Source organism: Thunnus albacares, chromosome 4 (genome assembly GCF_914725855.1).
Source record: "Thunnus albacares chromosome 4, fThuAlb1.1, whole genome shotgun sequence".
Lineage (NCBI taxonomy): Eukaryota > Metazoa > Chordata > Actinopteri > Scombriformes > Scombridae > Thunnus > Thunnus albacares.
Genome location: NC_058109.1, coordinates 28,111,028 through 28,136,442, shown reverse-complemented (window position 1 = coordinate 28,136,442; position 25,415 = coordinate 28,111,028). Strand labels below are relative to the sequence as shown.

At 40.1% G+C, this 25,415-nt stretch overlaps 2 protein-coding genes and 5 non-coding genes across 8 annotated transcripts in view; 5 read left to right on the top strand and 2 right to left on the bottom strand.

The window, feature by feature from the left end:
- Positions 1-242: 242 nt before the first annotated feature.
- Positions 243-13,290, top strand: tmf1 (TATA element modulatory factor 1). Its single transcript, XM_044348523.1, has 17 exons — positions 243-889; positions 999-2,413; positions 3,202-3,305; positions 3,932-4,058; positions 4,235-4,340; positions 5,094-5,236; positions 5,843-6,009; positions 6,692-6,848; positions 8,870-8,962; positions 9,082-9,238; positions 9,360-9,552; positions 11,180-11,249; positions 11,335-11,427; positions 11,556-11,678; positions 11,826-11,984; positions 12,288-12,413; positions 12,561-13,290. The coding sequence occupies exons 1-17, from the start codon at positions 751-753 to the stop codon at positions 12,699-12,701; spliced, it is 3,513 nt and encodes a 1,170-aa protein (XP_044204458.1). The 5' UTR covers positions 243-750; the 3' UTR covers positions 12,702-13,290.
- Positions 10,785-10,857, top strand: trnar-acg. Its single transcript has one exon. It is a non-coding gene; the product is annotated as a tRNA-Arg (tRNA).
- Positions 13,291-13,777: 487 nt separating the features above from the next.
- The window catches only part of eogt (EGF domain-specific O-linked N-acetylglucosamine (GlcNAc) transferase), a 28,144-nt gene continuing 16,506 nt past the window's right edge, over positions 13,778-25,415 (top strand). The window contains exons 1-10 of one of the 2 annotated variants that reach the window (XM_044348524.1): positions 13,778-13,834; positions 15,059-15,311; positions 16,222-16,322; positions 16,605-16,713; positions 16,955-17,049; positions 17,131-17,235; positions 21,063-21,169; positions 23,295-23,398; positions 24,337-24,429; positions 24,701-24,772. In XM_044348524.1, coding sequence (XP_044204459.1) covers positions 15,108-15,311; positions 16,222-16,322; positions 16,605-16,713; positions 16,955-17,049; positions 17,131-17,235; positions 21,063-21,169; positions 23,295-23,398; positions 24,337-24,429; positions 24,701-24,772 — 990 coding nt within the window. In that variant the 5' untranslated portion in view covers positions 13,778-13,834; positions 15,059-15,107. The other variant, XM_044348525.1, reaches the window with a different exon arrangement.
- On the bottom strand, positions 17,340-17,411 carry trnae-cuc. Its single transcript has one exon. It is a non-coding gene; the product is annotated as a tRNA-Glu (tRNA).
- Positions 17,709-17,780, bottom strand: trnae-cuc. Its single transcript has one exon. It is a non-coding gene; the product is annotated as a tRNA-Glu (tRNA).
- On the top strand, positions 18,415-18,487 carry trnar-acg. Its single transcript has one exon. It is a non-coding gene; the product is annotated as a tRNA-Arg (tRNA).
- On the top strand, positions 19,229-19,301 carry trnar-acg. The gene has a single exon. It is a non-coding gene; the product is annotated as a tRNA-Arg (tRNA).

Sequence of the window (25,415 nt, the reverse complement as noted above, 5' to 3'; positions counted from 1 at the left end):
GGGGCCCTTCTTTACATGTTTCAATACATACTTTTTAGGTATAGGCTAACATCTAAAAAAACAATATAAACACATTTAATTAATAATGTATGTGCACTGTAATTGGAAGGGTTAACTTAAATCTTGAACATTTTAAATAGAGTTGTGTGGATTTTTGAGTAATTTGTTTGAACAGACTGGTTCAGCATTTCAGGCCCAAGTCTAGTCAGTCAGACTGGATCATGACGTCATGGTGCGACGTGGAAAGGAAGTGGTGAGCAGGCTAATGCTAGCTGGGCTACAAGTTGAGAGCGACCAAAACAAACGATGACGACCGAGCAAAGAAGCCGAGAAAAGCATATGTTATTTATAAGAATACGTTTGCTTTGATAGTTGTGGTAGAGCTCAGGATTCGGTGTTAGAGATGCCTATATTTCTACACGATTGACTTGTAGAGATTATGCGATTTTGGGTACCAGCTGGCCAGTTTGCGAGCTGTTACTGTATCTGGGATTGATGCCGCCCCTGTACACTTACCTTATGCTAACTAGCTAGGTGGTAGCTAGCTGTCAACGAAGCCTTTCTGGACAGAACTAATTTCGAAATAGCTAAATATTGTTCATACCAGGTTATCGCTGATACTGAAACATGCAGAGACAGTTAAAGTGGCTGTGTTTTGTGTGGTGACGCCGAACTCCCTGTTAGCTATCAGATCCGTTGAGCAGTCTCTGAACTTGCTGGTATCGTTAGCTAGCTAGCTTCATAGTCAACATGAGTTGGTTCAACGCATCTCACCTGTCCAGCTTCGCTAAACAAGCTTTAACAACAGCTCAGAAATCAATCGACCGAGTTCTGGACATCAAAGAAGAGGGGGACCAATGGGGAGACACAACTGTAATGCCCTTCGATGGTAAGTAATATAACATATAGTGGAGACAGCTTATGTTGTCTATGCAAATGTATGTTTAAGTTCTACAACCGCTTCTAAGATGAAAGAGGATTTCTTTCTCTTCTGCCAGATGTCACAATACCTGGAAAGCTGTCACTAAGTGGAGGATGGGGAATGACGCAGTGGGAAGCACCACCTGAAGAAAAGACTATCACTCCCCCTCCCTCCTCTGAGGCCATTACTACTCCAGTCACCCGCACAGTTGTGGATGAATCCGAAAACTTTTTCAGTGCCTTTCTGTCACCTGGAGATGCACCAAGTGTCACCAAAGCCCAGGTAGTGTCTGTACCCCCCGCTAAGTCCCAAAGGCGGCCTCAGGAGAAGGAAAAGAAAAGCAAAGAGGCTGTGGTCCAAATAGATGTGGAGTCCCAAAAGTCAGGATCTGCTGATAAGAGTCATGAGAATCAGACAGTTGCTGACGGCCAGCCCATGGAGTCCGAGTCTTTGCCAGAAACTCCTTATCCTGACACTGTCCTCTTGCAGCCAGTTTCTCCTGTTTCTGCTTGCAGTGATCTTCCTTGTAACCCTGACAGCAAAACGACCAATACAAGCAGAGTAAAAACAGATGTTGGCTCTACAGATTCTGTGGACTCAAAAACAGAGCAGCCACAGACTCCGTCAGAACACCAGGTTGATCAGAGTGCCGCAGAGCCCTCTGAACCTTCTGCTGTCAACTCTGAACCTAAAAGCTCTACCCCTTCTGATCCATCACCCCCCCAGTCCTCTAAGGAAGTACTCCTAGAGCAAAAAGACTCAAAGGTTGAGGACCGTCAAAACGATACCCCCTCCCCTCCAGTCAGCGCCTTCTCCTCAGGAACCTCTACCACCAGTGACATTGAAGTGCTGGACCATGAGAGTGTGTTGAGTGAGAGCTCAGCTAGCTCCAGACAGGAGACAGGGGAAGGAAAGGGTGGCCTGCACTTAATGCAGGGCTCCTTCCAGCTTCTCACTGCCTCCACCTGTGGAGATTTCCCTCGTCTGGAGGACTACCCCAAACTCACGGAGAGCTGCGGCTCCTCCTCAGATGCATTTGAGCGCATTGATTCATTCAGTGTGCAGTCACTGGATAGCCGGAGCGTCAGTGAGGTTAACTCAGATGATGAGATCCCTGGCAGTCGGACACTAGCGTCCGTCACTTCAGGCCCTGCACCTTTAACAGTTGTATCATCAGCTGTATGTCAGAAGCAGGAAGACAGAGTGGTGGAGAAGGAAGGAGAGGTGGAGGAAGAAGAAGAGGAGGAGGAAGAGGGCTTCACTGAAACCATGAGGGAACAGTCACTGGATGAGATGGAGGAGAGTGGACGGAGTGCGACACCTGTGAATAGTGAGCAGCCTGAAGAGTTGACAGAGCAGGAACAGGAACAGGAATCTGAGGCTAATGTCACTCTGTCTGATCCCACCTCCAAAGCAGACGAACAGCTCACTCCACCAATCACAGAGGAGATGAAAAGTGTATCAACATTTCAGATTCTGGAGCTTCAAAAGGTAACAGCTGGTACTGTTCTCATATGTGGCTGGTAGTATCAATTGTAAAGGTTTGTTTATTATGTCATTTAGCAGAAAAGGAGAGCATAACTGATATATCAGAGGGCCAGTAGGGTTGGCTGAGAAAAGGTATAAGCCTGCTGTGTTGGTCATTATATGATACTGTGCAGAATGTGAAATGGCCTACCTTCAGTACATGTCTTTGCCACAACATTTTGATAAACAAACATGAAGGATGTGTTGTGTATATGCAGTAACACACAAAAATTGTTAGGCCATTTATTTCAGCTTTTACTTGTTACTTTAAAAATAATTTAAAACTTTGAGGTGAACAAAAAGCAACATTTATACATTAAAAAAAGTCACAACAAACACATCTAAACCAACATGCACAGTGCTTTCCTCAACACGCAAATCAGAAGTAAATTGCTTTGCTGGACTCTAATGTCATTTCATGCCATCATGTACATTCTTGCTTGTCTAGAGCATTTATTTAATTGAAAAGGAACTGTAATGTATTTTCTCCTTGGATATGTTGTGTTGTCCCTGTCCAGTAGCATAAAAAAATACCCCCCAATATATTGTCAAGATTTTGGTCTGCTTAAATATCAATATTGCCCTTAAAGATCCCACAATTATGTTATACTCTGCTAAAAAGTAGTTGGTATAAATTATACTGTATATTTAAACATTTCCATACTGTTTTCCTTATGAGTATGTGCAATATTTTTAGGCTTTTCTGTGTAACTGCTGTTGTAAACACAAAAAATATTGCGTGCATGTTGTAGGTCATTGATGAGCTGTCAGGCCGCCTTGAGAAGAGAGAGTCTCAGCTGTTGGCAGTCAGCAAAGACAAGGCTAGACTGGAGGAGGACTGTGACAATCTCAAAGAGTGAGTATCTGGCACACACGCTGGTTTCACAGTAGCACTGTAAATAACCTTTATAAGAAAGCTGTTTTGAGACTCATGTTCTCGCTGACATCCAGGTCAGGTGAGGCTTTGCCGACATCATATCACTATATTTAAAATGTCAATCAAAAACAATCTTGAGTTTGTCAATCTTTAGTTAAGCTAAAATAAAGTCTCAAATAGCTTTTATTTATATACATTCATGTAACTATGTAATCATTTTCAACCTGCACGATACTCATCTGCATGACCAGATGTAATTGCTTTTCAAATATGAGAAAGATATTTGACTCATCTCATCTGATTATACCAAAAATTGTATTTGCAGTGTCTCTGAACACATCTTCAGTGCTGTTCAATACGTTGTTGGATTTCATTTTACATTTATATCCTCAGAGAGAAGGCAGTATTTGATTTGGTGGACTTTGTCACTACAGTATACTGTATAAATACCGCTGAAAATTTCAAGGGATGTTTTCATGAAGTCTCTGACTGTTAAATGCATGAAATTATCTACTTTTATTGATTTTCAAAAGCTGTCTTGGCCTTGAGGCTCTATGGATTTATGACAATGAGCTTTTACACTAATGAGTCTGTGCATCTTTCAGTGAAGTGATAAGCCTGAAGGAGGAGAGCTCCACTGTTCAGTCGCTTAAGGATGAGTTCACTCAGCGCATAGCAGATGCAGAGAGGAAGGCTCAGCTGGCCTGCAAAGAAAGAGACATAGCCAAGAAGGTAACTCAGATATTGAGGCTCTACTTTCTCCATCTCCCATCAAATAAGTTGAGATAACGTAGTTTTCCAAGAGCTATAAAAATGTCTTAATGATTTTTTTTTTTACAACAAACCCTAATTTATCCATTTAGATGCTCAAATCCAAAATCTAACATGTCCATTTTTCTATGCAACAGGAGATAAAGGGCTTGCGAGAGGAGCTCTCTACAAGACTAAACTCCAGTGATACAATGGAGATCATCAAAGAGAAGGAAGAGCAGATCAGAGGGCTGCTGGAAGAGGGTAAGTTGCCACACACTTCCACTATAGACAGGCTGTACAGTCCAGAAAATGTTTGACTTAAAGCCAGTACACTCTATTTTGCATAGTACCACAGCTGCTTTTACTATATCCAACTTCTCAAAAAGTTGCATCATCGTGGGCGATGGCCCTAAGAAATATATTTGTTATAGGCGTTTGTTTAAAAAAAGCCTACCAGGTGAAGGGTACTTGACGCTTATACTTGAAAAACACTTGTTAAACTGTATGCCTGAAGGCTAAAAGACAGGTTGTACCAAGAGGATATACAGTACACAAAAGAGAAACTGTCCCACAATAACTGGTGCCCCAGCATATTTCAGTTACCTGTTTTATTTCATTCTGTAAGTGAACGGCACTTTCAAAGCTTTGACCTTTGTCTGAATTGATGGAAAATGTGCAAAAAGAGTAAGAAGAGACCTCACGCAAGCTTATCAATTTTACAGGACAACACTAAACCCTGAATGACTTGTCTGGGTTTGTAATGAATAAATTACCAGAAAAATGTTACCACCATAATTTCAAAATCCCAGGGTCGACCTTTTTTCTCAATAAAGAGAGCAGACCACCAGTAATTTGCAAAATTGACAAACAATGTATCGGGGCTCAAGAAATCATGCACATAACAATTTTGAAGGAGCACACTGCACAGATGTAATAGGTATGTCCTCAGCATCTGTTTTTAACTTTACCTAAAGTAGCTGATAAGGTGTCTGTTTCACTTTATATGACTTGTAGGTGAAAAGTTGTCCAAGCAGCAGCTGCAGCACAGCAACATCATCAAGAAACTGCGTGTGAAGGAGAAGGAGAGTGACACAAAGATCAACAAGCAACAGAAGAAAGTCAAGGAGCAGGAGGAAGAGCTCAGGCACCTGCAGCAGGTCAGGAGTTAATACAAAACCACCAGTTAAACACTTTTACTTTTGAGGTTTGAAGATGAGGACAGTCTGGGCAGTAGCAGTCATTTTCTGTATCAGTTACTGTCTTTGCTAATTGACACCCAAATACACACCTCATGTTATTGCTGCCGGTGCTGGTTATCTTGAGGATTATGGTAGACTTTCAGGTGTAACATGATGATGGATGGAGTTGACTGATAGTATAAATATAATTAATGACATCTCATAACGAGACTACATTTGTTGACAAAAACATGATAAAACACCTTGTTTTTTTGCAGTGTCGTTCAGGAAAGCTGAAGAATATAAGGCCTTTAAATATCTGTGTATTTATTAATATTAATTCTATTATTGCCTCTATTCATTAGATATCTCTTTGTCTTCCATCATCTAAACCTGTAGAAAGATTCAGACCATTCAATTTATTATTTTGGAGGCCTAGAGTTAATTAGTTTTTTCCCCAAAGACTCGATCGTTAATTGCTTTTCATGATTACGTCAATTTTTTAAGCCTATCTGTATAATTAACTCTAATAGCTATGTTTTGTATAATCATGGCTGCCTTTCTGTCTGTGTTTTGTGTATTTAGGTTCTGGATGGGAAGGAGGAGGTGGAGAAACAGCACAGGGACAACATCAAGAAGCTGAACGGTGTGGTGGAGCGGCAGGAGAAGGAGCTGAGCAGGCTGCAGACAGACTCTGAGGAGCTGCAGGAGAAGAACAGGAGTCTCCAGGCTGCTCTGGACAACTCTTATAAGTAAACACCGGCACACCCTGCTATTATTGATAATGAATACCATATAAGGACCAAAGCTCTTGCTGTAAATCTAACCACACAGGCCAGCTGTTATATTGTATTCTTACTCACATTTCATGATATAATTTCATAGTTGAGAGAATATACAGTGCAGGCTGTAAGTATTTGGAAATATACACATTTATTGTTTTGTACTGCTTGTTGGATTTGAGACGAAATGATGAATATGAGGTTGAAATGTTGACTCTCATGTTTAATTTGAGAGTTTGGGTGAACAGCGTAGGAACTGTTGCAGTTTTTATGGAAGGTCATTGGACAAATTAACATAACTTAAATAATGTCATAATATTAAATAGTTGGTGTTACTCTTTCCAAGAGATCAGACCAAAAAATCATTCCACTGTTTGGTCATAAAACTAATTTGGCTATAGCATGTTTAAGATCATTACAGTGCTGCATTTTCTAATAACTGAGGGACTGGGTAAGCAGATGTGCATGTAAATACTGTCAAACACTCATTAAGGTTAAAAAATTGCACTGTAACCCCACTGTATTTGTTTCATTTCAAATCTAGGATGATTGAGTACACAGCCAAAACAACAAATAATGTTTCACAGTCACTTGTGGACTGCGCTGTAATCTTCTCATGATGGTGATGGTGATGTTTAACATATGTTGTTAGGGAGCTGGCAGAACTTCACAAGGCTAATGCCAGCAGAGCCAGTGAGGTTGAAGAAGCAGCCCTGAGCAGGGAAACACAGGCCAAGGAGCAGCTCAGCCTGGCTCTTGAGAAGGCCCAGGAGGAGGGCAGGATGCAGCAGGAGGCCCTGGCCAACCAGGTAACACTGGCTCATGCTGTAGACACACACCAACTTTCGTGCCAATAAAGCCCATTGAATTGAAAGGAGAGAGAGAGAAAGCAGTGGAAAGCTTTCTCTGAAACGGAAAGCCCGTGAATGAGATAAATGACTGACCGATCAGTGGTCTGCAGTGTTTCAGCTCAGCTCAAGAAAAGTTTTTTTAAGTGGCATGCTCTAAAAAAAAAAAAAAAAAAAAAAAAGTAGACAGTGAAAACAGAGCTTTTAATCAAGAATAGACAGACTCTTAGTCTACTTCCCACGGGCAGTTTTAAACCAGTGTGTCTCATATAAACACAAATCTTTTGAGCAAATATACCAACTCAAATGATCCAAACTGAAGCCACAGAAAATAAATGATCTAAGAGCCCAATATGATCGATCCACATTATTTGAGGATGCACATTTTTTCAAAAGCTCTCTGTTATGTATTTTATTTTTGACTGGACCGACCACAGACCTGCCCTTTAACTGCGGTTGTCTGTGAGTGAGTGATGAAGTTACACCATTGGTCAGCCGGCAGTGTTGGAGTTTCCCCATTGGGCGTTGCTCTTTCAAAATAAATCGGCACGAGTTAATGGAAGCGAAGGACAGCAGAACGACTGTGTTTCTGCTCCGAGCTCTGATGCTCTCAGCTCCGGTGTTAAATGCTGCAAAGTCAGCTAAACTCCTGTTTAAACAGACACATACCAGCATCTCTGCATCTCCTCCTCTACTGTCCAGTGTGATCGACTCTCCGGCTGACAGCGCTGTCAGCAACCGGCAGGAGAGACACTATGTGGTGTTTTTGGATCTTATAACTGAACTTATACCAGGATGCAAGCTTTTTATTTCTCTGATGTTTTCACATTGCAAGCGATGAAGAACAGCCTTAAGACACGAGTCTTGCAGGTAAAACATTTGACTCATGTAGGCTATTATATCATATACTATATTATATCAGTTTAGTGTGGGGTGGCTGCTCTCTAGGTGTACTTGATTTAACTAACTGCAGTGACTGGGTGGAGATAAGCCTCTTGAATTTGCACCCAAAATGCTGTTACAACCTTCATTTACACTCTCCACTGCAGCCTCCATGATCATTGACCGGGAGAGAGGCGGAAAAAAGGCCAATAGAGGCATGAGGGAGAGCGCACAGTTAAAGCACCTCAAATAACCTTCACTCTGACAAAACACTCAATGCAGAGTGAAAAACAAGAGACATCCACAGAGTGAAACAGATGAAAGAACAGGAGTTAACAGATAATTAGAATAGTTATAATTAAAATAAGTTCTTTTTCGAATCAAACATCCCAAGATACGAATGGAAAATATTGTTCTTACAACTGCATTTATAAACTTTTTTTTTTTTTTTTGACTCAAATGTAGCTTAACCATGTCATGTGACATGCTACTTCAGCACACTTTAACGACAAATATTACTGGGACCACTACAGAAGATTGCAGATGAACATTTAATATCCAGGAATTCACATTATAGACACTTCTGTTTTTAATAGAATATAGTTTATTTCATGTTGTTGGTACTCATTCACACCTCACATCAACAGTATTCGTTTTTATATGCGTTGAAGCAGCCAAGCAATCAGCCCATTCTGAACAGGCTTGTTTTGAACGGGCACCACACTAGTACTGTAAATTAATGTAACATGCACAGTAGGATTTGGTGCAGCCTTAATAAACCTCAATCCTCAAATATGAATCAGTGGTGCAGCTACTATTTGTAACTGCTTTGCTATAGTGCAGGCAGTACTGTGTTCATGGTTGAAATTTCACTCACTGAGAAACACATAGTTGACAGTGTGTAATTTGTTTGTTCAGCAGCACCTGCTTTCATTCACAATATCACTATCTATGTGATACAACTAGGGCCGAGAGATATAGTGAATATTTATAGCATATTCTTGATTATGAGGGTCTGAATTTCCTGCAGTTGACATTGCAATTCATTACTGGACGCTTTATGAGGACATTCCTTCATCAGCTCTTTCTAATGTGTACAGGTGGCTGACTTGAGGCTGGCCCTGCAGAGAGCTGAGCAACAGCAGGCGAGGAAAGAAGATTATTTGAGGGAGGAGATCAGCGAGCTGCAGCAGGTAATATAAATATATGTCCTACCAAGGAAGCTTTTTGACAAGATGCAAAAACACCCGTCATTCCGTCAGGAACAGGATTTGTTTCATGCACTCCATCTTTTTCTTGCTGTCTTCCACAGAGGCTCCAGGAGGCAGAGACTAGGAACCAAGAGCTTAGTCAGAGTGTTACCTCGGCAACACGGCCTCTACTGCGACAAATTGAGAACTTACAGGCCTCACTGGGTGGACAAACAGCATCCTGGGAAAAACTGGAGAAGAACATCTCTGATAGGTTAGGTAAGAGGCAGGAGTTTTACTGAATAGGTGAAAAAGTCCCCAAATACAGTATAGCACAAAATGAGCAAAAACCTTTACATCTTTTTTCACTCTTCCTTCTATCCCCTTCTCTTTTCAACAGTGGATGCCCAGGCGCAGCTGGCTGTCGCCGTGGAGAAAGAACGTTCAGCAACAGAAGAACTGCTGTCCATCAAGTCCCAGCTGGCCTCTGTTGAGTCCCAGAATTCCCTGCTCCGCCAGGAGAAGGCTCGACTCCTGGCGCAGACGGAGGCTGAGAAGAACAAGAGAGAGAAATTGGAAGATCAGAGCAGCAGGTAACAAAGTACAAATCTAAAAACTTTGGCCTATTAGGTTATGAGTGATAATGTACATCCACCCATCAACTATCACATACAGTATAGTGTCTGTTCTCAATGTTTCTGTGTTTATGCCAGTGGGATGTGGGGGGTTGAATGAATGGGGCTGTGTGTGCAAGCTATAGCTTTCAAATGCTGAAGGAGTCCCTACTAAATGACAGCTGAAACTAATTTTAAACTAATTTTGTCTGATTTCATTGTCAGGGACTTATTTCCTGCACAGTCATTCTTTACAGTGTATAGAATACTGATTGTAATCTATAACTTGTGAGTGACGGCATCAAATAATGGCCAGTCAATATCGTCCTTCTCTCAAATGTGTCAAGGAGACTAAGTAGCACATCTCCCTGCCTGGGAGTTAAACTCAGACTGTTGTGGTGAAAGTGCTGCGTCCACCAAGTAGACCAAGGAAGTGTGTTGCAGGGACAGAGTGGAGTAGCTAAGTACTGTGTAGCAGACTGCAAACAGGAGTTTTCTTCTAATCAAGTTTAGGAAGAGGGTTTTTGTGTCATTTTTTTTGATGGTTTCAGACATCTCATTTTGAAGCATAAGCAGACAACAAGTAATTTTATGCTGTATTAATTTCTTTTCTGTTGCCTAGGTTTTGACTCTAAAATTTCCTCCTTCTGATTGCACATCCACGCGAAATGTAGCGGAGTGTCGATAAAAATTTTTGCTCTGTTAACACTGTTTAGCTATCTTTCCCCAGACAGCATGCAACATTAAGTTGGATGTAATTTTATACCAAACTACTCAAGAAGAAAAATCACAGCCCCCCACACTCAATCTATCTTTATATGTGGTTTGTGATCTGCTGTCAGCTTTTGATCATGTATAAAGCTGCCTATTGCTTTCAAGGGAAAGAGTTTAAAAACATACTGCAGTCTTCATTAGACCTGTACCAAGCAGTTTGACTAATATGTAACTTTGGCTGGAGGTTAAAAGATACAAGTCTAGAAAATCAGTTTTATAGTCTTTCTGGATAGGATAAAACTGATGGAGGTGTTCAGGAATATTTAGTCACCACATGTCTTTTTTGTGATGCTAATGCTTCCTTTGTTTTAAAATAAACCCATTTGTGAGGCACGTTGTGAAGCAGAGGACAGGGGGAGCCACCCTGTGAGAAGCAGTCATGCATAAGCACGTGGCCTTTGAGGTTTTCTTTTGTGAGAAGGCTGTTTAATGTGGCTGGGCCAGTGGCGCAATGGATAACGCGTCTGACTACGGATCAGAAGATTCTAGGTTCGACTCCTGGCTGGCTCGGAATTTTTTTTTAATCTCTTTCTGAAAGGGGGTAATTATGCATGGTGCATTGTATGACAAATGAGTAAAAATATGTCTTGATATGACAAAAATCCTCAGAGCACACAGCAAAGAGCTTCCTGAAAATCTATTTAAGGAAATGTAGTATCAAGTTCCTGAGTGCTTGAGGAGCCACGCAGCTCCTTCTTCAGTCAAAAAGCTCATAGAGGATTGTCATTATGTTTTACACTGTTTTTCTTTCATTTGATGACAAGTATCTCATAGAGGTTTTCCACTGGTTGACTCTTTGTAGTGACTTCTTGCCTGTTATCTCAATGTGTAGGGAGCATGTTGAATTGGAGAATCTGCGAGGAGAACACAGTCGAATGCTGGAAGAAGCGAAGAAAGAAAAGGTAGCATAATGCTCTATCCTCTTGTTGTTGCTGTCCTCTATGAAACAACTTCCTCATGTACATCTTTTTTTGTGTCATCTACCAGCTGCTGCTTGCCAATCAACTAGAAATGGAGAAGATGAAGGTGGAGCAAGAGAAGAAGAAATGCTATTTAGCACAAGAGGCACTCAAGGAAAAGGTTTAGGAGAATTTTAGAGAATATTTACAGCAAATTTTTATCTTAAGTCTGTTAGATTTAATCATAATTTATTGATTTAAGATGTTTTAATTCTGTTCACTAAGAGTTTTCTAATTTTTCCCCATAAGGAGCGGAAAGCCATGACCCACTCTGTAGGAGAGCCTCCAGCCTCTTCCACACCTTCACTGTCCCGCTCTAGCTCCATCAGTGGGGTGGACAATGCTGGTCTGCACACTTCTGTTCTTTCCCAGGTACACACTGCTTTCCTCATAGCACTGGTTATTATTTATATATGCAATATAATAAAAATGTTAAAATCTAGAAATTAAGATAAGTTTGCAGATGATTGCATTTGTGTAGCCTGACTGGTCCTACACTTTGTGTTGTTCTTTCCACAGGATGACTCTTTAGACCACTCGCTGGGCACCATGACCATGTCTATGTCGATGAGCGGGACCAACTTGTATGAGGCCGCCAGGCTCTCTGGAGGCTCCAGCATCATAGAGAACCTCCAGTCTCAACTCAAACTGAGAGAAGGGGAAATAGCACAGCTGCAGGTAACAATTAAGAACAAACCAAAATACAGCTAATTACTGAGAAGATTTAAGACTTTAATGATTAGTTTGATGGTTCTGCTACATGTCAGCACCACCTGTTAACAGACTGGCAATTGGCCAAATCTTGAACTGTTTTCTTCTGATTTAAACTTTTTAATTGCAGTGCTAAATAAGTGTAAAAACAACATGTATCAACTGCAAAATGTACATTTTGACAGACAAAAACATTGTTAAGTCCTGCAATAAAAGGCAGTTTTGTACCAGGTTTTTACTACACAACTTTGTTTTCCTCCGTCGTCTTAGCTTGAGATCTCTGGTCTGGAGAGGAGTCGTTCTGTGATGGCGGAAGAGCTGGTTCGACTCACTAATCAAAACGATGAGATGGAGGAGAAGGTGAAGGAGATCCCCAAGTTGAAAATTCAGCTCAAGGTGAGGGGCCCTATAAGGAAATACATGTTGATGCACACAAATCATGCCAGTGCATGAATTGTGAATAGTAAGGCTTGACTGAACTTTCCTCTCCAGAGGTATTGTATTTGTAGAGGTTCTTCAAATTTGTGTGTCTTTGGATTTCAGGATCTTGAGCAGAGGCACAACACTATCCTGCAGATGTACGGAGAAAAGGCTGAAGAGGCAGAGGAGCTGAGACTGGACCTTGAAGATGTGAAGAACATGTACAAAACACAGATTGATGAACTGCTGCAGAACCAGAAATAAACTAGATTATTGTACTTAGTTTTTTTCTGGGATACTCACAAAGAAACCAGTTGACCACCACATGCATTCACTAAAAAAGATTGGGCAGAGAATTTAAGTTTCATCACTGTCGAAAGAAAATTCATCTATCTTTATATATTATTTTATTTTAATTAATTATCATGTACTCTATTTAAGTGGGGATGTTGGGATTATGCATAATCTACAATGCATATTACAGAATCAGTATGAAGGATAGCTGCAGTCTAATTCAGGTGTTCCATTTGAAATCTTTGGGACTTAGTACAAACTTTAGACATAATTTCCCATGATTAAACCTTTGACATGGTATTGTATAGACAGTTTTTAACTGTAGGAGATGGTGAAGGGTTTTGCACTATACAAATTCATCCTTCTTAATACATCATCAGAATACTTTACGAAATATATAAAAATATTGTACAGAGAAATTTATGTTTTGTTCATAACTCCTTAAAGATCACAAAATGTGGCGTAAACCTGAGAGTAGTCTGTGATTGAAATCCTGAAGATTGGATTTTAAACTGTATAAATATGTAAATGAATAAACATCTATTTGAGTGGTGAGAAATACTTGTCATTATTAATTTAAATTGTGTGGAATCACTCATGAGAAACTGATTTTCATAGAATTCATACTAAATACATTTTAGAAACGCTACACAATACTCTTCAAATAAATCACCGTGTTTGAAACAATTTCATCCAGTTGACTACTTTGTAATTTTACTCAAGACAAGCCATACTTGTAAAATGTGATTGATTTAATTAAAACACATAATGTACTTCCAAAATTGTGAGGAACAGGTGTAAGGGAAAACATTTAATAAATCAAATTTGTTTTTTTCTTCCTGATAAAGTCTTTGAATCCAGTTTATGATCTAATCAATAAATGATGCATCTTGTATTGATGTTTTAAAAGATTTATAAAGGATTTACTTAAAAGTGATGTATGAAATAGAGCTTGGAGAGCCCAGATGAGTACCAAGTGTGGAACACTGCGCCACCTTGTGGCTGTCGGTATATATTACATGCCGGTATAAGATTTCCGGTGTTATGGCGACCACCGGCAACATCAGCGCTTCAGTCTGGAGACTAGCAGGCTGTGTATCCAGGTAAACTGCCTCCCCCGTAAACTCATACCGACCTAATTTAGACGACAACTGAAAGCGAGTTTAGTGTCTGCTGCAGGTTTTTGTACCGCGAAAACGGAAAATATTTTTTCCTGTCCAGTTCTTTTGCTGCCACAGCGGTGCAGTTTAATGAGCGTTAAGGGTCTTTGTCAATATAACTAACGTTAACGCTACATGTTAGCCACCACATAAAACATTTCAGACATGAGCCTCCATGAAGTAACGTGAAAAGATTTTTTCATATTTCAGCCCCTGTCAAAGGAAAAGAGTAAGTAACGCGTTATTACCTCTAAGTCTCCTCTGTCTGAAGATTTTATCCCGCAGGTCTTCAGAAGTCTCTGTAACGTTATCTTAAAGCAACTGACGCTGTAGGTTAATTGACGCTAGCTAAAAGTTTCATAGCTACATTTAACGCAGCTCATTAGCGAGCTAAAATTTAGTTTGCCTCTTTTCCCAGAGCCTATGTGCAACAAAAAGAAAGTCAAGGGTTTCAGGGGACTTTTGGGTAACTCAGGGCTTGTGAAAAAGAAAAAGAAAAAGAAAAAAACCCCAAACATAAGCAGTTAGCGTTAAACTAATAATTAGCTAAGACTTATACAACCAATAGACACGTGTTTCCGCATTTAACTTAGTTACTCCCAAAGTATTCAATAGATGAGGTCGCAGTTTTAATGCAGCACCGTTATTTGAAGTCAACTTCATGAGAATATGTGATTAATGACTATCATACCACCTATTGTTACACAGGTGCGGGGACTTCGGAGCCTTTTTATACAGCACAGTGTGGTAACAGAAATGACACTTAAATATCCACTGAACATTTGGAAGTGAAGAAAGTTCAAAATTATTGTGCTCTTAAGCATCTAACAAGATATCATAGATCATGGAAATATGACAGTCTATGTTTTGTGTTAATACTGGTTAGGCCACCTGGAGCTGCACAGGTCACATCACTGCAAGCCTGTAGTTTTTATGTGGACCTTCAGCCTCAGTTATGATTGCTCGGACAACAGACGGAAAAAGGTTACTAATACTTCCTGCAACAGGACCTTTCCTTATGTGGAACTCGGATCCGCCTGGAGCGAATTTCCCACACACTTGCTTGTGCCCACATGCTTGTATACTGTGGTGTGGCTTTCAACCAAGATTACAGAGTGCAAGTCTGAGTCTGTGTCTCTGTCTCTCCTTTCCTTTTTTCCCCCTCAGAGTTCTGTGAAGAGAGACGGCTATCTCACATGTCTGTGTAATTCTGACTATGCTGCTCTTGGTAGCGCTGGGCATAGTTTTTTCTTCCACTGTGGTCACCACTGAGAGGGCTGAGAAAACCAGCCACAAACCACCAGCATCGCTGCTCAACTACAGCAGGATCTCCCTGCCGCCAGAGCACGTACCCTATTTCCTCTACAACAACAAGAGGGTCGCCAAGCAATGCCGCCTGGACCCACTCTGCCCTTTTAAAGTAAGATATGCACTCTGTCAACTATGCAGTGTGCAAATATTTTCTCAGTGTGCAAAATTTGTTTGACTCTTTAGCTGTGTTGACATTGAGTGAGGAAAAGCTCTTTGGTAAACAAAACAAAGCATTTTGTCAATTAAGTGTAAAGTGCCTAAAGATTTGATTTATGAGTTAGTTGAAAAGTCTTTAGTTGTGGGTAGGGTGGTTTCTTTATGATTTGTCAGAATTGGCAGCACATTATCAAATGCAGATTGCACTCAGTTGCAGTTTGGAACTATGAAATTTCATGAAGTCAACAGCAAGACACAAAAGATTGTCCCTAGCTTCACAGATGCCTGCCATATATAGATATATACTGTGTATATATATATATATGTATATCTAAAATATCAGAATGTTTTTTGCTCTTGCACTTGTGTAGCTTGTTTAAAAATATACTGGATTTCTTAATTATGTTGTTGTTGATGTGTTGGATTTACTTTGGAGTAACAATTACAATCACACATATTAGGAAAAAATCATATGTTCACATCCTTACTATTATTTAAAACTGATGGGATGCATTATTTTGACCTATGTTGTATCTCCATCAACATTAGTTAGCTTGTTAAAAGGATCAGCAAATATGTTTTTGGTCTAATTTGGCTGTCAGGGCTCATGAAAATAGCTCTGTGTATCCACAAAATCTGCATTTGTTTAATTGTCAGTCAAACTCAAATTGTCAAACCAAACTCCCTACAGTTTTAGCATTCATTGCATGTTACAGTTTTGTTCCTTAGTTTTAATTGAATTTTAATTCCATTACAAAGATCAAAAGAAATGGTACATTTTTACTTGACTCCCCACCCCATTTCTCTCTCTCTCTCTCCCACGCACACACATACTTCTATATTCACCCTTGTTTTCATAACAGGATGCACTACTGGATTTGTCTGCTTGTTGGGGTTATGAGAAGAACTGTGATCCAGAGAAGCGCTTTAGCTATCCTGTCTGTACCAAAGCTGACTCTGGATGGTACTGCTCCTCACATCACATTCTAACACAGTTTATGTTCTCAGTTTATCCTCCTGAATAATGATATAATGCTTAATGTTGTGCATAATGTTTACATAATTCCTCATTTATCCCTCCATCCATGATGTGTCAATATCACAAATAATTGTAGTCTTTTATTCATTGGTATTTAACTTATTAAACCACAGTTCAAAGTAAAAATGTGCTCATTCATAGCATGCATCATTGATGTACCATTATGGTTTTGGCTTTGCTGATTTGCATAAGTCTCTGCTCTGTTAGGGCTCATTCACTGGAGGCAGCCCAGGAGCTTTTCTGGAAGCAGGCTGATTTCGGCTATGTCAAGGAGCGCCTCACTGAGCTCAAAACACTCTGCAAGGCCAGCAAACCAGTAAGTCCACTCATTTCCTTAGTTCCCATGGGCCTACTGAGTCAACAGGAAGAAACAACAGGTAGAAGCAGACACAGTGTTAAACAAAAGAGTCCACAGACAATGGGCTTGAACATGATTTGTAGTTCAAAAGCAGTATTTTAGAAAGAATATACTACAGACACCATTCTCACAATCTCCAAGGTCCAGTGTTCATTACTATTACTTATACCAAATATTTCAAATCCGAAAATGTTTCCAGGGGGACTCATCATTAAAATGCAGTAGTCACACTCGATTCTGCAAGGCAACTAACCTTTACCTGGACTTGCGGAAACCGCGAAGAGGTCATGAGAGGTCAGTATATTTCAAAGTGACATGTCCATAAAAAAAGCATCACACCAATACTGATGAAACTCACTCATGATTATGCTGCAGATACAAGGAAGACTTCATCCAGAGGGGTGAGATTGGTGGTCGTTGCAGACTCAACAAGCAAGCACTTGCTACTGAGGGAGAGCACAAGAGCCCCTTGCAATCTTGGTGAGGCAGGACACACACATCCATGCACTCAGCACCCATTTACTGAGCTTCAGCAAATGGTATAATTTTGGCATGAGCTTAATTGTTAAGAGGCTAAAAGCACGTTCCCTGACCGGGAATCGAACCCGGGCCGCGGCGGTGAGAGCGCCGAATCCTAACCACTAGACCACCAGGGACTTACAGATAGCAGTCAGAGGACATATTTTTCGAATGTTTGATATGCACCCAGAGGTTACCCATGTATAATGTATCACCCCTAATGGGACTGATTATATAAAACAATGGTTTTATGTGGAGGCACTGTTTGATGAATGACCTGCATTTAAACGTCTGTGCGAATGATGTTGAGAACTGCAACATGTCCCCCAATAAGTATATAAAATGATTTGATTTTAACTTTGTTTTTAGAAGAATAGTCACCTTTGTTTACTTTTTGATATTATTTTGGTTAGTAAAGAGGCCCAAAAATTACGTTCCCTGACCGGGAATCGAACCCGGGCCGCGGCGGTGAGAGCGCCGAATCCTAACCACTAGACCACCAGGGAGATGCCATATCCTTTAATAGAACTTTTGGCATGTTTGGCATGTGTGTGGCAGGATGGGACTTAAAGGATGTAGTAACACAGATCATCACTAGGAGGTGCTTTTCTCCCACACAGATAAACTCTGTGCACTGTGTTGCCAGAATTATGCTGAATAGGCTTCTGTTGGTATTAATGTCCTGAACAGCCTCCCTGCCTGCCTGGAAAATAAGTATTTGTCATGTTTACTTTGAGTCGGGAAAGCTATTTCTCCATTATAAGCAGAACAGTGGAGCTGAATGCTGAAGGATACAAAACTCACACTAGTGACACTTGCTTTGAGGTGGTAGACAGAACTAATGATGTCACTCTTCACCTAACAGCTAAAATTATAGATAAAATATGACTCATAGACCAGAGCATATAGGTATGTTTTCTTTCATTCAAATAATTCAGTTTAATCTGCTCCACTTAAATATTACAGCATTTCAAGTCGCTCTTGTTGTGATCATATCACTTTTGAAGGTAGTGAAAGACACTGCTCCTTCTCAAAGGGAAGCGCTAAAAGGGAAGGGGGGATGCAAGGATAGTTAGGAATGTGAGGGGGTGGAGTTTGTGCCCCGTGCTTATGTTTTGTGAAAAGCACATGGCTGGTAGTGGGCCAGTGGCGCAATGGATAACGCGTCTGACTACGGATCAGAAGATTCTAGGTTCGACTCCTGGCTGGCTCGAAGCTTTTTTTTTTTCTCTCATTTGTGGAGAAAATGATGGTGTAGTAACTACAACAGACTAGAGCAAAGTGAGTGAAGTGGACAACATATGCAAAACTTTGCTCATAATGTGCAATTAAGAATGTTATATTCTAATTATCAAACATGTTCTGTTTCTTGTTGATTAGTAATAGCATTTTGTCAATAGTTTGTGTAAGATTTTGAGTTGTTAAATTTAAATGTATTGCATTTGCTAAAATTCCACCCTTTTTCAGGTACTTGAAAAGTAAATCCATTACACAGACTGAAGCATTGAAATTGGAAAGCCAGCCCCAGCACCCTAGTGTCTTTTGAAGCAAAGAGGCTGGTTCTGTCAGCTTGTATAGTGAATGTTACACCTGTTAGGACATGTCTTCAAATTATGTAGTTTGATGAATTAAATTATGATACTCACAGCTTTATTCATATTTGAAAAGAAAATGATGGCGTTGGGACTAGCTTTCCTGCTTTTAGGGATGTGTTACAATCAAGTGTTAAAATCCTCAGACATTTTCTGACAGTTTGAAATGAACAATGAAATGCTTCTAAGTGGACTACTGTAGCCACACCTTTTATTTTCTTAAGTCTCATTGACTATATGGCCCACCCCTTACTGAAATTGTTATAGCAACAGTAGGCTCACCCAAAATATCAGCCAATATCAAGCCCATTGAACTAGCCCTCTCCACGTAATGACCCATGTAAAGCAGGTGTATTGTCAGAGGGCCAGTGGCGCAATGGATAACGCGTCTGACTACGGATCAGAAGATTCTAGGTTCGACTCCTGGCTGGCTCGAGTAATGTTTTTTTTCTCATTCGAGGATAGAGGGGTTCTGCAGTGACCACAATAGACTAGAACGATCGAATAATTCCGTCATTCAGGCATGCCTGCAGCAAGTCTACACTTAACAGGATAATGTCATTTGAATTAAAGGGCCCTGTATTGTCAGCAACCGGCAACTACCAAGGCTTCAGGCTGAAGCCAATGCGGAAGTATCCAGTATCCAGTGCCACCGATGGCTGCTAAATGCTGGCTCCAAACGATCTGTGGCTCTAATTGACTCCCATTCATAAAGCGTCAACTTATTATTTTGGAAATGATTGCTCTGTTAATAAGTTTTGAAGACTTATTGTTGCTTTGATGTCTATGGTGTGGTCGTTGATTGATAGTCGTGATTGACAGTTCGCTCACCTACTGCTCTCCCCGGCTCCGGGACTCGCACCGGGTTGAACTATTGTTGCAATATTTTGGTGAATTTGATGTTACTTGATTAAGATACCTGTCCTGTTAGCACAATTTAGCTGAAGTAGCAAATGTTAGCCTAAGTGTGCACCAGTTAGTGTTCCTAGTAAGCTAGTGTTAGCTTTGGTCCGAGGTAGTGTTTCCAGAGTGTGAAAGGCAACACCCCCCACTCCTTATTTAGAAGGTCTTGGCTCCAAATGGAAAAGATGGCGCCGATCATAAGCAGCAACTCTGGGCTTCAAACCGGCTCCAATGCAAACCACTACGTGATGTCACACCTCACTACATCCTTCTTTATAAACAGTCTGTGATTGTCAGCCAGTTAGCTTCCTGTATAGTGGATATTGTGTCAGGACACAAATCTTCAAATTAATTTAGTTTGATGAAATTAATGTTACTCCCACTTGGAACCGTGGAAGAACCAGTAGATACACCCAAAATATCATTACTTCTGTCAATATTAACCCTTATAAACTATCCGTCTCCAACTAATGAGCAAGTAAAATGATGTGACTGTGATTTGCCATTGGCGTAATGGATAATGCGTCTGACTACAGATGAGAAGATTCTAGGTTTGACTTGTGTTATTTTTTTTCTTTATTTGTGAAGAGATTGGTGCTGCAGTGAATAAAAAAGACTAGCGTAGAGAAAGCAAATGAGGTAGTTTATGTAGATTCTCGTGCATAATGTTCACCTAATACAGCAATTCAGAGTTTCACCACTTCCTGTATGGTGAATGCTGTGCCTGCTAGGTCACAAGTCTTCCAATTTGTTTAGTTTGATGAATTTAATCATATTACTTGCACTTTGAACAATATTTGAAGAAGAAAATGATGGAGTTGGGACCAGCTTTCATGGATTTGAAGGATGCATCACAATAGACCTTTTTCACAACACAAATTTTGACTTGTCATAGTAGGAAAAGCACAGGTGTTACTAATAACATTAATAAGTGTCCCAGTAAACCATGACATTGTGACAGTGATCCAGCACGCATAATACCAGGAATCTGAAACCAAAGCAGCAAAATGGAATTCAGGCATCATTCATTTTATCATTTACACCTGTTTTTTTTCCTAATGTGACATATCAAAATTCCCTCTGAAAAAGGCCTTTTAACACTTTGTAATGAACAATAACTGCCTCAAATTGGCTATTACATATTCTCAGAGTCCAAAAAAACCTCACCACTCACCACTACCTGAATTTAACTGTTGAATGGAAGCACCAATAGGTCTCATCCAAGATATCATCACATTATCAATCAAGATCAGACCTAATGAACTATCACTCTCCCACTGATGATTTTTGTAGGTATGCAGAGCTCCAGACATACACAGAGCTGGACTTTCATCCCATACAGGATGGACACTGTGACATCATCATTGAAAAACCTACTGTTTTCATGAAACTGGATGCTGGTAAGCAACAGAGATACATGTGTCTCAGTTGAAACCCCTGCAATCTCAACAAGTAGCCCAAACCTTTATCCTCATTACCTTAATAAATGAACACTATATTTGCAGCTTTTACAAGTGTTCACGTTTAACTTGTTTGAGGCTAAACACTACATTACTGTAAACATAGTTCCTGCAACCTATCTATTCCACCAGAAGTGATACTTTTTAAAAAGTTGGAAAGTTGCTAGATCGAGAGTGTATCGAGAGTGTGATTACTTGGCCTCCGGTATTGCTGTTTGAACTAGGGGTGGGCGATATATCGAGTATACTCGATGTATTGCGGCTTGTTCTACGTGGATTGTAGTAAGTGACTATATCACGAACACTGATCCCAAATTGCCACATATTTTTTTTAGCTGCCCACATGAGACTCGTTTTGACGTTTTGTTTCTCTTGCTCTCTCCTTTGGCTCTCTCTCTCTCTCACAGACACACACACAAAAAAAAACCCTCACATATCTATGTCAGACACACTCGCCCGCCCATCCAGACCACTCTCCTGGGCGAGTGTGTGCGATATATGTAGGTGAGCCGTGTGTTTTTGACAGGTGACGGTTTAACTTTCCTCTAACCGCTAACTGTTGTTGTTTTTGACAGCAGCTACATCAACGCTTCTGGCCCGAGACAAGCTGTTATAAGAGTACTTCATTTAATTTTATTGTAACAGCAGTTTATTTAGTGGTGTACTATTTTAGTAGTTTAAAATAGTTTAGAGATTTCAAAATATCGGATATATATTGTGTATTATGACATAGCCTAAAAAATATCGCAATATTATTTATAGGCCATATTGCCCAGCTCTGGCTTCAACGCGTAGAAAAATTAATACTGTTGATGTGAGTTGTGAATGAATACACATACAGCATGAAAGAAACTAACATTCTATTATGCACAGCTGTTAAGCACTGCAAGTGAATCTTTTCTCATTTCAAGTATAATGAAGGCCCCATTTAAAAATAAAATACATAAGAGAGCTTTTGAAAAAACATGCATCCTAAAATAATGTGGATCGATCATATTGGGCTATAAGATCGTATATTTTCTGTGGCTGCAGTTCAAATCATTTGAGTTGGTATGTTTGCTCAAAAGATTTGTGCTTGTATGAGACACACTGGTTTTGAACTGCCCGTGGGAAGTAGACTAAGAGTCTGTCTATTCTTGATTAAAAGCTCTATTTTCGCTGTCTACTTTTCATTTTTTAGAGCATGCCATGTTAAAAATGTTCTCCTTGCTCCACCACACTCTCTCTCTCTCTCTCTCTCTCTCTCTCTCTCTCTCTCTCTCTCTCTCTCTCTCTTTCGTTCGTGTGTGCTCCTCAGCTGCTGTGCTTGAAACAAAGCATTCACACATGAGAAAAAAACAACACAGATTTGTCCTCTTGTTCTTTGTTTTTACTGCTTCATTAGTTGGATGTAATAAACTGAATGAATGAAAAGAAACACAGAGGAGGAAAATAAAACAGAAACTAAGAGCGTCTGCCTCCACAGTAAATCGCCCGTTGAGTTGTTTATTTGTGCTTTAGAACGTAACTGCTGTGAAACAATCAGAAAATAATGTTGTATTACTGTCATTCACAGGCTTTCTCTCTCACAGAGAAAGCTTTCCACCGTTGTTTCTCCTCACCAGTGCTGTCTCTCTGTCGCTCACTCGTGCCCTCATCTTGCTTGCCCTCTCTCTCTCTTTTTTTCTCGTCTTTCTTAAAATGAGTGGGGAAGCTGACAAGTTTGTGCTCATGACTTGCAGTCACCGAGCCCTGAAGCCCCGCCCTGCTACCGCAGAGCGGAATGGCTCACTGTTCGCTTGTTTATTCAAAATTTATTGGTATTGAACATGTGTGTGTCCAAATTGCACCAAATTCGACACTGCACTTCCTTAGGTCCTCAGCATTACAGCTGCCAAGTATGAAGTCGATATGATGAACGGTTGTCAAGATACGTGAAGGACACACATACATGCAGAGATTCCTTCCTTTATAGTGAGATTCTTTTATATTGCAGTCTCAAGACAGTCTGATGTTCATAGTTCACGTATTTTACAATTTCAGTTGTGACATTATTAGAATAATAATTGTGTGTTTTGTTCAACAGGTGTGAACATGTACCACCATTTCTGTGACTTTGTCAACCTCTACATCTCCCAACACATTAACAACTCCTTCAGCTCAGATATCAACATTATCATGTGGGACACGGTGGGTACATGATACCTCCCACTAGAGTTGTTGGGGGAAAGGGAGAAATCAATGATCCCTAATTTGTTGTTTATTTAAAGGGGACATATTATGCACATTTACCGATCTATATTTTTGATCTGGGGCTCTACTGGAATATTTTACATGATTTACAGTGAAAAAAATCTCAAAAAACATATTCACTGACCCTTTACGCAGCCCTTTAGTTCAGCCTCTATCTGAAACATGCTGATTTAGCTCCTGTCTCTCTCCTCCTCTTCTAGAAATTTTATAAATAAATAAATACACATTTATTAAACAACTTGTCAGACTGATGCTGATTTTTTCTACTATCTGTTGAGATGAAAGACCATTATGGGTGAGACCAAGACAGAAACAAGACCCTAACCCTAAACTTAAAAGAAAATTTGTGAACAGTGTCCCAAACCTGAGATCTGACCCATATATGCCAGCCCAGCTTTAAAACCAGACAGTAGTTTTTCCACAGTGTGTATACTAGAGTCAGTTAGAGTTGTTTTCATTGAACAAGTCAGTGGTGCCCATGCCTGATGAAGACATAAAGAGGAAGCACCAGTTGAAAAACAGAATATTTACAGAGAGCCTTTTCCGGCCCATTGTTCCCTCCACTGTGCACAGAAGTGAAGAGGAAAAAGGAAAGAGAGGGGAGGGAGAGAAAAACTGAATGAGAAGGAAAACAGTGACCTTTCTTCAGAAACTGCACACTGCAGTCCAAACAGGGGCAAACTGTCAGATAATAGTATGATAACAGATAAAACCAAAACTTAAGAAAAATACAACCATACCCAACAGAGTTTGAAAATAGATGACAGACTCTGGCAGTGCTAAAGGCTGTAGCTGATTTTGATATTATTGCTTTTTTCATTTCAGTGTGAACATTAATCAACATTTATTCTTTTCTTCTTTACGTCTTTTACTAGAGTTTTTATGGTTATGGAGATCTGTTCAGTGAAACATGGAAGGCCTTCTCAGATTATGACATCATCCACCTGAAGACCTATGACTCTAAAAGGGTAGGTACAACTTAACCTCATCACCAGGTGTTGAACTGATCACTTACTCAAGTATTCTTGTTTAGAAGTGACAAAGAAATTAGCTGTGTATTAATGGTAGTCGATCAGTCAATAAAAGCTTTTACAGTTTTGTTGTAGACTGGGACTGGGTTGATTTTTCCCATGAGAAATGACGCCACACATAAACTACATCCACAAACTGATGTCTGTGCTGTGCTGTACACTGCTTATATAGCAATTTATTTATTAACCTATTCACACTTGTCCATAGGTGTGTTTCAAAGATGCCTTCTTCTCCCTCCTCCCAAGAATGAGATATGGCCTCTTTTACAACACGCCTCTCGTAAGTTATTTGTCACGTGTATGTGCATCTGTGTGTAGCTGCAAATCATTACTTAACAGTTCTATATTTGCTTTTAACAAATTGAACAAAGTGTCCCATACTTTCAGTGTTGGCTTATTCGTGTCTTATGATTTTATCTCACATTTTGTGATGGCTTTTTTTGGCATTCATTGATGTTTCCTCCCCACACACACACACACACACACACACTAATATCCGGTTTAGTCATAAACATGCAGTTCAGGTCAAATATTTATGTGATGTATTCAACAGCTCAGCAAGTGCTTATGTTATTTAAATGATAATTTCAAGGAGATTACTATAAAGATGATACCATGTAAATGTGCGTTGTCCTGTGGTTCTAGCCTTGAGGTGTGAAATATTGATAGGTCAGCCTCAAGCCGATGCTTTTGATTGCCCCTGCGGCACATGTCATGTTTATATTCATGTGCTCTTATTTACATCTGCTTTGCAGCAGAGTATACGAGAGATTCCGAAATTTGAGAAATGCTGAGGCTCATATGATATTTATGCCAGAGAGACTAGGAAATTAGTTTACAATTGCCAGATTCTCAGTTTTTCATCACAACCCAGTACATTGCACTGATGTGGCAAGATTCAATTCGCTTTCACTTCATTTCAA